At 46.0% G+C, this 13,114-nt stretch overlaps 1 protein-coding gene across 1 annotated transcript in view; it reads left to right on the forward strand.

Annotated features, from left to right (window-relative positions):
• Positions 1 to 13,114, forward strand: part of TIGAR (TP53 induced glycolysis regulatory phosphatase) — a 29,027-nt gene extending 15,913 nt beyond the window's left edge. The window contains exons 4-6 of the mRNA XM_055000620.1: positions 8,831 to 8,908; positions 11,774 to 11,884; positions 12,521 to 13,114. Of these exons, the coding sequence (XP_054856595.1) occupies positions 8,831 to 8,908; positions 11,774 to 11,884; positions 12,521 to 12,967 (636 nt within the window). The 3' untranslated portion in view covers positions 12,968 to 13,114. The remainder of the gene's footprint in view (positions 1 to 8,830; positions 8,909 to 11,773; positions 11,885 to 12,520) is intronic.

A 13,114-nucleotide genomic window follows, 5' to 3' on the forward strand; every position in this document is an offset into this window, starting at 1 on the left:
GGGCCTGGGGCCACTGGGCGGCTACGGCTGTCTGCTCGAAGGCCTTCAGGTAGGCATCGATTTCATCACTCTCGCCCAGTTTTGTCAGCTGAAAGGGAGCCCCGCGGGGGGGGGGGCGTGTGGAGGCACCCTTGGGCCCCCGCCTTGGGCATGGGCCAGCCCTCGGAGGAGCGTCGCCGGGGACTCCAGTTGCTGTGCTGTCAGGTCATGGAGGAGCCGTACCTGTTGCTCGGCCATCCATTGCCCCAGCTGGCTCAGCTCCACCCCTTCTCCCATGTCCCTGCCCCCAGGGTCATTCCCACCACCTGTGCCAGGTGTGGCCACGCCTGCTGGCCCCACCGGCCTCCAGGCCATTGGTTAGCTGGCCTGGGCCTCCTCTCCTCCTACCTGCTGCTGCTGCCCGCCCCCTCCCAGACAAGCAGCTGGGCCAACCCCTCCTGGGCGGGGCGGCCTCTGGTCGAACGGCCGGCCAATCCGTGCTGGCTCCGTCCTCCTTGCCCCGTCTCCCGCAGGCGATGCACCTGTTGCCCGGGGGTGCCTGCGCCGGTGTTCTGCTGTGCTGCGCTGCCGCAGGTGGCCTTTCTTCGCCCTCCCCGCAGCCTCCGTCCTGGCCATGGCCCTGCCAGCGGATCTGTGGGTCGGGTTGCCGCCTCACTATCTGGCCGCTCGTCCGTCTCCCTGCGGCCCGCAGCAACGGTGCGGCGTGGTCAGCAAGCTCTCGCTGCGGCGTCGGGCCTGTAGCTGGGCTGCGGGGTGTGGCCACGGCTGCGTCGTCGTCGTCATCGGCCCCCGTACCGGGGTGAGTGCAGGGTGGTGGGCTGCTCCCGGCGGGGGCGGGTGGGGGCAGGGCCAGTCCGAGGGCGTGGGGTCACTCCTCGGACAGTCTACATTCAAGCAGAGATCATCAACTTGAAGCCACAAGAGTCATCTATGTCCCATAGCCTTACCTGAATCCAAACTGAAATGGGTTCAGAGCACCAGAGTTAACCAAGAATCCCTGGAGTTGGTCAGCTACTGCTCTTTCAATCACTTTGCCCAGAAAGGGCAGATTGGAGATTGGGCGATAATTGGCCACGTCATTTTTGTCTAGGGATGGTTTGTTAAGTAGCAGGCTGAGGGAGGGTGCCCTGAGTTGGTGACTGATTTATGGTAGATCTCAAGGGTTCATTTATGTGGTCTTACATGATTTAACAGTCAAGAAGGGAAAGGATTCAGCATACAAGTAGTGGCCTTCACAGATACCAGGATCTTGTCAACATTCTTCATTGTAACTGAGTCAAAGTGATCCATACATGAGCTAGCCGGTGTATGAAGCATTTCCTCCACCTCGCCTGTATTAGAGCTGGCATCCAGATCAGAGTGCATTTATGCTATTTTATTGGCAAAAAACGTTGCAGAAGCATCACAACTAATTGTCTGTTTTTGAGTTTGTAAAGGTTTAGATTAGGAGTTAGAAGATATTGAGATACCTTGAACTAGCTGATGCAATGGTTGCAGAGACGTAGCATTTCTTTGCTGCTCTCATTGCAAATTCATAAGTCTTTCAGTGAGCTCTGTAGCATGCTCTGTCAAATTCAGTGAGAGTTTTCCACCAGCATCTTTCTAGATGTCTTTCTGTCCTCTTTAGATCACCCTGTCATAAACCACAGGCCAGCTTCTCTCCCAAAGGTTGGTGAGGGTGTCGAGGAGCAATGTTATCTTTTTTTTTATAATTTTTTTTATTTTTCATAACTACAAAACACTACACAAGACTATCACAAGGAAAGGGGAGAGGGAAGGAACAAAGGGGGGTGGAAAAAGAAAAGGGGAGGGGAATGAACTACAAACACTAAACACTACACTTCAGTGTTTCCCTTCATACTGTCATAATACAAAAATAGCTCCATAGGATAATGATGGAGTGGTTAATCATACAGAGAATAAACATTTCAAATTCTGATTAAACTTTCCTCCCCCTTCTAGGTCCCGGACGCAGTTCTCTCTGTGCAACTGCTGTTGCGGTGCTCTCCTCCTCCTCCCCCCCCTCCGGCTCCTCCTTTTCTTCGTTCTTGGTGCAGCAGAGTTCTGGGTTTTTATTCTCAAAATCCTTTAGTTGATCTTCTGATAATATCTTATAGGCCTGATCTTTATATCTGAACCATATTCCTTCCGGGAATAACCATTTGTACTTTATTCCATGGTCCCTCAGAAGAGCTGCAAACTTTTTATATTTAAAACGCCGTTTCCGGACTAGAAATGGAACGTCCTTCAAAATCTTGACTTTCAAACCCATAAAGTCCAAATCCGCATTGTATGAGTTATATAGGATGGTGTCCCGAATCTTTTTAGATGAAAAGTCAATAATGATCTCACGAGGCAACTGTCGCTTTGTTGCATATTTTGAAGAAGCCCGACGGACCTCCAAAATGGCGCTTTTAACCTCTTCTTTAGTCGTCCTCGCGGGTATCGCCAATAGTTCCGAGACCACCTCCCACAGATCCTCTTTTTCCTCCTCTTTCACGTTTTGGAGACGCAAAATTGTCTGCGTTCGTTCCACCTGTAGCCCGATCAGCTGGTTCTCCACCAACTTCAGCTCCTTTTTTGTAGCCTTCACAAGTGACGCACTTTCCAGAGCAGACTTTTCTGCCCCCCCCGCTGCTGCCTTAATGGTTTTCACCTCGCTTTCAATTAAGCCCACCCTTTGATCAGTTTCGTTCAGCTTGTCAACAAAGGGTTTTATAGCTTCCACCACCGCCCTGCGCACCAACTCTTCGAGCGACTCCCCCTTCTGCAAGGTAGCCGAGATTGACTTACCGAGAGCGGAACTTTGCTTCTTTGCTGCCATTTTGGGGGGGGGCGCCAACTAAATTCTGGAACTCAACGAAGGGGAAGAGCGAGTCTTCTTCAGATCAACCTCTCCTTCACAAACGCTTGTAGAACAGAAGGGATTCGCTTGTTTACAGGCTTCCGCCTGTTTCTTTTACTTACCGTTTCTCGTTGCCCGGCGGCACTCGAGGCGCCGCGCACGTCTGCCGGCCTCCATAGGGACAAACGGGCAATTCCCCCCCCGCATTGATTTCGGGGAGTTCTTCCCGCCGCGTCCCGGACCCTGGCTCCCTCCCTGGGAGTCCTGGGGGCTAATCCTTGCGGATCAGCTGCCCGGTCAGGGTGCCCGGTCGTTTCCTCCCGGACCAGCCGAGAGGAGCGTCCGGCATGGCTGAGAAAACGAAACCGAATCGAGGAGCAATGTTATCAATTGCTTCAAGGAACTTCTTATTGCAGCCTAAATAGTTTGGAATCCTAAAATCCCCTGGGGCATTTTGGAATCTAGAAGGATCCATGAGCCTTTGTGGGTGAACCATTTTAATGGGTTCTCCCCTTTTGAGGGGTGTTGGGGCCATATATATCCTTTAGCAGATAATAGTCAGGCTGAATCTGCAAGCCTGAAACAAGACCTTCCTTCAAAAGCTCAGTGCAAAATAGTAAGTCCAAAATGTGGCCTTTTTCACACGTGGAGCATGTCATTATTTGAGAGAGGCCAGGGAAGCTGTAAATTAGACATGGGCACGAACGGAAAAAAAACCCTGAACACCCTGTGTGACGTTTGGTGCCGTTCACAAATAATGAACAACGAACACGAACTGTTCCTGGACATGTTCATTGTTCGTTGTTTGTGAGGGCCAGAACCACCCCCACCCCCAAAACCGCACTTAGCCTCCCTCCCTTCAAACCCACTTACTTGGCCCTTTAAAGATGCCTTTAAACTATAAGCTGGCAGGCTGCAGGGGGGGAATTCCCCCTGCTGACTGCCAGCTGCTAGTTTAAAGGGCCGGAAGAACAGTCGCACAGCTAGGCTGCCTGCCCAGTGCGAGAGAGGTGGGGAGATTCTTCCTGTCCCTCTCACACCCGGGAGAACCTTCCCAATGTCCGATCCCCTCCAAATTTGCAGGGGATATAGTTGTTACTGTCCTCTGAAGCACCCCCCCCCCAGTTTCAGAGAGATTGCACCCCAGGGAAGGCATGATCCATGGCTCTCCCCCTTTAGTCCTCACTGTCCTCTGAAGACGCTCCCAGTTTCAGAGAGATTACACCCCAGGAAAGGCATCCCCCTTTGCTGTCAGTTTCTGTTCACAGTGGCAAAAACGGAACTGCCTGTTGGAAGGCAGCCACTTTGAGGGGTTACAAACTGACCTTCCCAATGTCCAATACCCACCAGATTTGCAGGGGACATAGTTCTCACTGTCCTCCGAAGACCCCCCAAGTTTCAGAGAGATTGCACCCCAGGAAAGGCATGATGCATGGGTCTCCCCCTTTGTTGTCATTTTCTCTTAACAGTGGCAAAAATGAGACTCTGCTGGAAGTACTTTGAAGGGTTAAAGCCAGAAGGGAAGCCAGAAGGAGTTCAGACAGAGTTTAGTCCCTCCCTCCTGCCGGTTGCTGAGGGGATTCATTGCAGCAGGTGCCAGACTGTCTGGCTTGTCAAACAGCTGCCAAAGGCAACAAACAAGGCTTTTAACGACCACCTGTTCGTTTAGGATGGAGCCTCACGAACAGCTTGCTTGTGAACAGCAGATTGGGCTGTTAGTGGGTTTTTTTTTTTGTAATGCTGTTTGTGCCCATGTCTACTACAAATTCCTGGGCCCACCCTGATGCAGAACATTCAGCATGGTTGTTGAAGTCAATCAGAACAATTAGTTGAGGCATCTGCAACTCTACACCTGAGAGCACCTCTGAGAATGCGCTCAGTTTTTTAATGTTAATGGGCAAGGGACACATAGGACACAGCAGCAGCATGTGGTGTGCATGTGTGTGTGGGTGCTCAATCATTTCTGAGCAAGGGCAACACTCGACCAATCAAGAACTTGGAATTTTAGCCGCAGTGCCTTAAAAGGTCCACATACATTCTTAAACTTGTTCAAGTGCTAATTACAGGCCTGTATGTTTGGGCTGAATTTGGAGCCTGGCCTCTGGCAAATAACATCAGCATCAGCCCATCCATGTCCTTGCACTTGTCTTCTCAGAGTTCAGTTTTATCATGTCTTCTTAGCTGCTAAACCCATATAAACATCTATTGCTCCTGAGATGTTCCAGTCATTTCCTTTTATTGTGCAGTTTCCTCCTCTAGGCGAGGAATGTTTTCTGTTGTTGCCTTTCAGCAGATACTGAAAAGGTGGGTTGGAAGATCAACTCTTAGCAGAAGCCATCTTTGGCTGACCATGTATCTTCTAATGAACAATTCGATTGGAAGGGATGGAGCCATGTTGGTAGCTGCCGTTTTGAAAGGGCAAGAGCCAGTTAATATGAATTTCAGAAGTTTCATGAATGTAAATGTGTATTTCTGTGCGGGAATCAAAACACATAACTAGGATTACCAACTACAACTGATCTCCAGAGATCAGTTCCCCCTGGAGGAAATGCCTGCTTTGGAGGGCTGCTGTGGCTGATACTGTATACCAGGCCTTTTTTTCAGCCAGAACTCACCGGAACACTGTTCCAGAACCTCTAAAAAATGATCACGTGGGTGGTGGCCTCCAGTGCTGCCCTCTGTTCAGCAGTAGCATTAGCAGCACAGAGCTGGAGTGACTTAAGTTGGAGGCCCCGAGCTTCAATTCACTGCAGCCTCGATTCCCCCAGCCCAGCTGTGAGTACGCTCTTCCTCCTTGTTCCTTACATGTGCTCCCCTTCCCCACCTCCGCACCAGGCTGCACCAAGCTGGGAACTTGCTTAGCCGTGTTCCCGGGGATTGTGAGGGGATGGCAGGGCCTGCCCAGCCATCCCCTCACTATCACCGGCCACAGCAGCTAAGTGAGTCCCTGGCTTGGTGAGACCTGGTGCGGAGATAGGCCGCACCAAACCAGGGACTCAAGTAGCTGCCGTGGCCGGGGATAGTGAGGGGACGGCAGGGCACTGGAAGAAAAGAGAACAGTGGAGGCTGCTTTGGGGTATTTTTTAATACTAGATTAATTTTTGGGGGTGGGGACGCTGTAAACTGCTTTGGGGTATTTTTTTATTGCTAGATTAATTTTGTCAGGGGGAGGAAAAGAGAAGAACAGTGGAAGCTGCTTTGGGGTATTTTTTAATGCTAGATTATTTTGTAGGGGCTGGGGGGAAGAAGAGAACATTAAAAACTGCTTTTTTAAGATAGATTAATTTGGGGGGGCATGAAAGAGGAGAAAAATGTAAGTTGGCATTTTTTAATGTTAGATTAATTTGGGGGGGTGAAGGAAAGAGGAGAACAGTGGAGGCAACTTTGGGGTATTTTTTAATGCTAGATTAATTTTGGAGGGGGGAGAGGAGAATAGTGGAAGCTGCTTTGGAGTATTTTTTAATGCTAGATTATTTTGGAGGGGCTGGGGGGAAGAGGAGAACAGTGTAAACTGTTCAAAGCAGTGTAAACTGCTTTGTGGTATTTTTTATGCTAGAAAATATGCTAGATTAATTTGGGCGGGGGGAGGAAAGAAGAGAACAGTGTAAGCCGCTTTGGGGCATTTTTATGCTACATTAAATTTCTGTGTGTGTTGTGTGTTTGTGTGTATGTATGTTCGTGTTAGTTATCAACATTGCAGAATACCAAAACATTAAACTTTGAAGAACAGATACATGGGTAAATACAGAAACCAACCACATCCTATTCAGCAAGTATTCCTTGAGAAAATAGAATGGTGATGGTAGGGCTGCCCTTGTATCAACAGACTGTGTATGTGATATTGACTATTCCCCTGGGAAGTTCTTGTTGAACATTAATATGTTTCCCTTATCAACTTGACCTTGCACTGAATAATAAGAGAGCCAGTGTAATGTACTGGTTAAAGTGTCAAACCAGGAGAACCCAGTTTGTATTCCTACTTTGCCATGGATGCCAGTTGGGTGACTGTGTAGGCAGAAAGGCTTTTTATGGCTGGTTCTTTTTTAAGTGTCAATGTTAATGAAACCACATCTATTTAAACAGCCACGGAAGGACAGTTTATACCAGGCTTGTGCAAGTCACAACACCAAGTGGAGCCCATTATGTACCTGGCAAGCCACAGCAATCCTCCTATTTCTGCAGTCCCAACCAGGCAAAAGAAAAGCCAGGGGCTCCGTCCTGAACCCTTGGAGGGCTGCAATCAATGACTGTGGGCTGCAGGTTCTGCTTGCCTAGGATCAGTTATATGGGGGTGAAAAGTCATGACAGGACAATCGGATGCCTATAATTTCCCCATGGCAGCAAGTGCTTGAGAGTCTCTAATAATTATTTATACTTGTTTCTTTAAACTTCAGCTTTTTGAAGTGTTCTATAAAATTTCTAAAGAATATAAATTACTCTAAGCTGGTCAACTAGAATGGATGTCTTAGCACACCCTATATTTTATTTTGCATTCCAAGTGGAAAGAAATTTGCCAAGAACATGCTAACTCTGTGGTCTTGTGAACAATGCAATATTCAGTAAAAAGACCTCTCACCTAATATGATGGTTCCCTTCTGAATTTCAGGCTCATATGAGATATATAAACATAGCTGCTATTGAGTGTGCCTGATTAATTCAAATGCAAGCTAAAACTTCTCTACATTTTAGGTGGGTAGCCATCTTAGTGTTCAGTAGAACAGCAGGATTGGAGTCCAGTGGCTCCTTAGAGACAGACAAGATTTTCAATCTTCTGGGGAGGGATGTCACTTTCGGAAGCGATGTCACTTCCCAGAAGTGACGTCATTGCTTGTTTCCGGCAGTGTGCGCGCACATGAGATGATAGAGAGTTCCACCACCTCTTTTCCCAGAAAAAAAGCCCTGCTGTATACCATGGAGAACAGAATGACATCACATCTCTGCTGAGATCCCTTCCTTCCCGAGTTTCTGCCCTCCTTGGGCATCACTCTAAAATTTCCAGGAATTTATGAAGCTGGAGTTGATAACCCTACTCAAGACAATTTGACTTCTGATGCAATAATGCCCTTGGGCATGTTCTATTCACATCACACACAAGAGAACTTCATTGTGGCTTGGGCTAAAAAGGCAACGATTAAAAAATCTCTTACAGTTGAATCTGAAACAGAATTATACAGTGTACAGCAGTGAAACCCTGTTTAGGACTGTCTGCACTGCTACTCTTTCACTTTTAAATGCACCTCTGAACCAAGCCACAAGTAACGAATTACACTTGCCTGGAAAGTGAACAGACTCACGTGTATTCCAACAAGTCCAAGAAGACTTGGATAGAGCACAACCATCTGTGCATGGAATGAGGGAGGATGAGAGAGAGACACACACACACACACACACACACACACACACACACACACACACACACACACACACACGAGAGTTGGTGGTGTGGTGTAACTGCTTAAGATAGCACTTTCATGACATGAAAGTAGGTTTCCAAGCTTGATGTCCTTGTAAAAATAATATTGGTCCCACATATTGCCGAACAAAAGCAATTACTGATTTTGTCTTATGGTAAGGTTATGATGATTTTTACTTCTTTTGTAATTCTTCTATTTGAAGTCAGACTTTTGAATTTGTAATTCTTTTATTTGAAGTCAGACTTTTGATCATTTTTGACCTGACAGATCATGTGCTTGCATCAGTTAACATCATGTTCCTTTTGGGGGTGGGGGTGTAGACTTACTCATGTCATAAAACTGAAATATGAGACTACAGATAGTGAGGAAGCAGCACCCTTTATTCCAGAAAATGCAGGTTATTTTTATTCCATTTCCGACATTCTTGGAAGAAAACAAAGGAAAGCCAGATAGCATGCATTTTTATCTTTTAAGTTGTAAGTTTACTTTATAAGCATCTGCTTTTAATTTTTTTCCCCTGAGATACTCATTTATCATTTATAATTTGTGTGTGGGACTTGCTTAATTTCAGACTGCAGCCTCAATTCTTGGAAAGAGTCATTTTTGCAAAGAAGTGGCTGTAAAATATGACGCAAGACTCAGAGAGCGGGTAAGCATCAAAAACGTTTTTGGTGTTACATTTTTCTACAAAATTATGAAACCCCATTTACCACTTACAGAACCCCTGAGCCAAAGGTTTGTAGATTCTTCAGTGTGCACACATGGAGCTTGCAGCAACTCCCCCCCCCCCCTCAATTCTCTGCAATGCCAGAGAAAGTGTGCGTTTGTTTGTTTAAAACATTTCAACACCATCTTTCCATGCAGTTCAGAGTCCGCAAAGTGGGTCTTTGCAGGTGCTGTGTCTTGTTCAGAGCTCTCATGTGTGCAAGGGATCCCTAAACAGGATAATGGAAATATGCAGTGTAGGCCTGCCTGAGGCTGGATGGTGTGTTCTTGTTTAATGTAAACATTCTGAAGGGGGGAAGTCACCTATGCAAATAGTTCATGCATTGATTACAATTATCTTATACTTGGTCATTCGATGGGGCGCCATTGTTGCCTGCTCCAGTGGTCAGGAGTCTGGGAGTGATACTGGATGCCTCCTTGTCAATGGAGGCCCAGGTCTGGTTTTTTCCATCTTTGACAGGCCAGGCAGCTTGCCCCTTGCCTTTTGACCTAGGACATAACGACAGTGATCCATGCAACGGTCACCTCCAGGTTGGACTACTGTAACTTGCTCTACGCAGGGTTTCCCTTTGGTTTGACCTGGAAATGACAATGGGTCCAGAATACTGCTGCGCGTGTCCTCGCTGGTGTTCCATTTTGGACGCATATTAATCCCATCTTGCAGCAGATGCACTGGCTCCCCGTGGAGTTCCAGATAAAATTCAGTGTGTTGGTTTTAATCTCTAAAGCCCTTAGCGGACAGGAACTGGCATACCTATGGAACCACCTCTCACTATATGTGCCCTAGAGAGTGCTGAGATCAGACAACAAACGTGTACTGATGGTTCCAGGCTTATGCTACAAATAAGTTGGTTAGTCTTAAAGGTCCTACTGGACTCTCTAATAGATCTGAAGACTTCAGTAGATGTTTCAATTAGGCGCATTAAGCATATTAGCCATGCGACCCAATTGTGTTTAGTCAGAATCAAGTCCCCCTGTGTTTTTAGTATGCCCCTTTTAAGCACTGGGTGATGGTCCCAGTTGTGTTTGTACACTAATGTGTAAAATCGGAAGAACCTGTTTTAATGCAGTGTACCATTTTAACATTGTTGTGGAATGCGACTTGAAACTGGTTCTTTGAACTTAAGCATAAGGGAGGGGAGGACTTGAATAACTCCTAAATAGGAATGCTAACAGATAAGAGTGCAACAGTAAGGATTTTGACACACACACCCCTTTTTCCTGAACATGTTCCGTCAGGATTCAGGAAGGCTTTTATCTCAAGGGATAACAAATGTATGAGACACTCTGATGCTGGGAAATGAACTGCAGACTGGAAGGAAATACAGAGGGTTAAAAACCTCTCATCCTTTTCATACTAGATTTGCTGTTAAAAGGTTAAGAGGGGCAAAAAGAGGCAGGCTCTTCAGCGCCGCTATAGGAAGGGAACAGCTGTATGTTGCATAGCTGGTTTGGAAGCCAAATGTGTTGCAGAATGAAATTCTACATGGAAGGATTTGTGATAAACCCCCGTAGTTTAAACAAATCAAAATGGAAAAGGAAAAACCAGCTTCACTTCAAGCCCGCACACCTTGGTAGCCTCTAAGCTGAAGGCAACCCACCAGCCATCTCCGGCAGCTTGCTGAGGCCTTCATAAGCCCGCTTAAGTTATTTTTGGCAGGCTGGGGGCTAGTATTGCCCTGACCTGGATGGCCCAGGCTAACTCAGTCTCGTCAGATCTCAGACGCTAAGCAGGATTGGCCTTAGTTAGGACTTGGATGAGAGACTGCCATGGTAATCCAGAGTCACTATGCAGACAGGCAATGACAAACCACCTCTGTTAGTCTCTTGGCTTTCCTATGGGATTGCCATAAGTCTCCTGCTACTTGATAGCACTTTCCACCACCAAGGGCTAGTTTACAGGGGTTTCTTCTATTATTTTGATGTTTTTAGGTTACAAGACATGAAGGGGCCCCTTCTCCCACATTTCCTGATTCTCAAGGTTGCAAAACTGTTCACCCATGGAAAATTTTCTCATCACTTTTGTTCATGGTCTCTAGGGACACATGGAAGAACATTTTCACTTTACTCCTTGAATTCTGTCCCTCAGGGTTCCATGAAATTCAGTGGGAGATTGTTGGAGTGAACCCTCCAGGGACAACAAATCCTGGTTGGGATGGAGCAAGAGCAAATTAATTGCTCATCTCTTTTTAATACGTGGCCACCTTAGCTGTGTGTCCCAGAGTCCCCCTTTTGCCTCGCAGTAGAAGAGATTCTAATTGTCTCCAGCACTTCAGACCCTTCCCTTGTGAAATTTTATCATGCACCTTGAGATTTATGATTTTTATTCTCTTAAAAATCTTGTACTATTGCATTTAAGAGACAAGATAAAAAATAATAAACTTTCTCCAGAGAGCAGGGTCCTCACCAGACTAGCTACCTAGTCTGGAGTTTGCTTGATTCATTTGCTCAGTTTTAGTTAAGACTATTGTGTGGTAGTTTTAATGTCTTTTTTTCTGATCGGATTTTTAAAAATGCAATTGTAACACGGTCTGTTTGGAACAATAGCCAATCACATAATGGATCAGTCTGAATGAATTGATTTCTTGTTAATCGGTTATTGTCTCAAACCAGCCTTCCTGGACTACTGTTTAAGTTTTAAGGCAGTGTTTTCCAAACATTTGATGCTTAACCTCTCTCTCTCTCTAAGCAAAGGAACACAGAGGTTGACCTAGGTTTTTTTTGGGATACTTAATACATTCTGCATTTGATTTGTATCACTGTCAATGTACCATTATTTTTAAAACAGAAATATGGAGTGGCAGAAGGGAGGCCGCTGAGTGACCTCAGGATCATGGCAAAAGCTGCTGGGGAGCAGTGTCCATCATTCACACCTCCTGGAGGAGAAACTCTAGAAGAAGTACAGTATTGCTTTGCTTCATAATTTGTCCAGTCTACCTTGTATTGTTGTTGTTGTTACTACCACCATCAACATTAATGACAGATACAGACCAGAGTCCTTGATTAAGACATATAGGCAAAGACTCATCCTTCCCCCAAGGAGCCCACAGTCTAATTCTTAGTAGTGAAGGAAAGGCAAAGGAAGGGAAGAAAGAAGTACCAAATGTTGAGGAAATGTTCTGCTCTCCTGACATGTGGGCTCAGTAGAAATGAGATCAACCTGAAGAGCCCAGACTAGCCCAAGACCATCAGAACTTGGAAGATAGCAGGGCCTGCCCTGGTTAGTCATTGGATGGGAGACCACCAAGGAAGACAAATGTTGCTATGCAAAGAAAGGTAATAGCTAACTATCTCTGTTCATGAAAACACCATGTGGAATCACCATAAGTTGGTTGTAACTTGATGGCACTTAATTATTATTATTAGGACCGAAACAGTATGTCAGTCAAGTCCACTGAGAGCTTAGAAGGTAAAGGACAAGGAGTTCATGCTGTATACAGGAGGGGACAGGAGGCCGAAGCAGGGTTTGTTTGTGTGAGTTCTTTGGGCAAGCGGTTTCAATGCCTCATAATTTTGTTGTTCCACTTCACTGCAGGTAAAAGCACGCAGCAAGGATTTTTTTGCAGATCTTTGTCATCTTATTGTTGGGGAAGCGTGTCAGGAAAAACAAGCTACGGAAAAGACAACAGAAAAGGACACAGAAAGAGCAGGAGAAAGTTCTAATACCTGGTTGACAAACCACCACAGGTGCCTGGAATTTCATTCCAGTCCCACGGAATGTCCTGAAGAGCTGGCTGCCAATGTACTGGTTGTGAGTCACGGGGCATACATGAGGAACTGGATGAGCTATTTTGTATCAGACCTAGAATGTACTTTGCCAGCCACTTTGACAAAGACTGAGCTCTCTTCTGTGAGTCCCAATACTGGTATTAGTCAGTTTCTTATAAAACTTGAGAACAGAGATAACATTAAGCCTAAAATCCAGTGCATTTTTCTGAACAGAGTTGATCATTTAGGTGATGTGGCAGCTGAAAATTTATAGCTCAGACTAAAAAAATGTAATGTGTATTTATGCAGTGCATGAAAGCATATTTTCTTTTACATTATTGTATTGGCTGTATGAAAAGGGGAAAAATAGAGTAAATTCATATCCTGTTGCAAAAATTAACTTTTTAGCAACTGGTTATAG

This window comes from Eublepharis macularius, chromosome 16 (assembly GCF_028583425.1).
Source record: "Eublepharis macularius isolate TG4126 chromosome 16, MPM_Emac_v1.0, whole genome shotgun sequence".
Taxonomy (NCBI): Eukaryota; Metazoa; Chordata; class Lepidosauria; order Squamata; family Eublepharidae; genus Eublepharis; species Eublepharis macularius.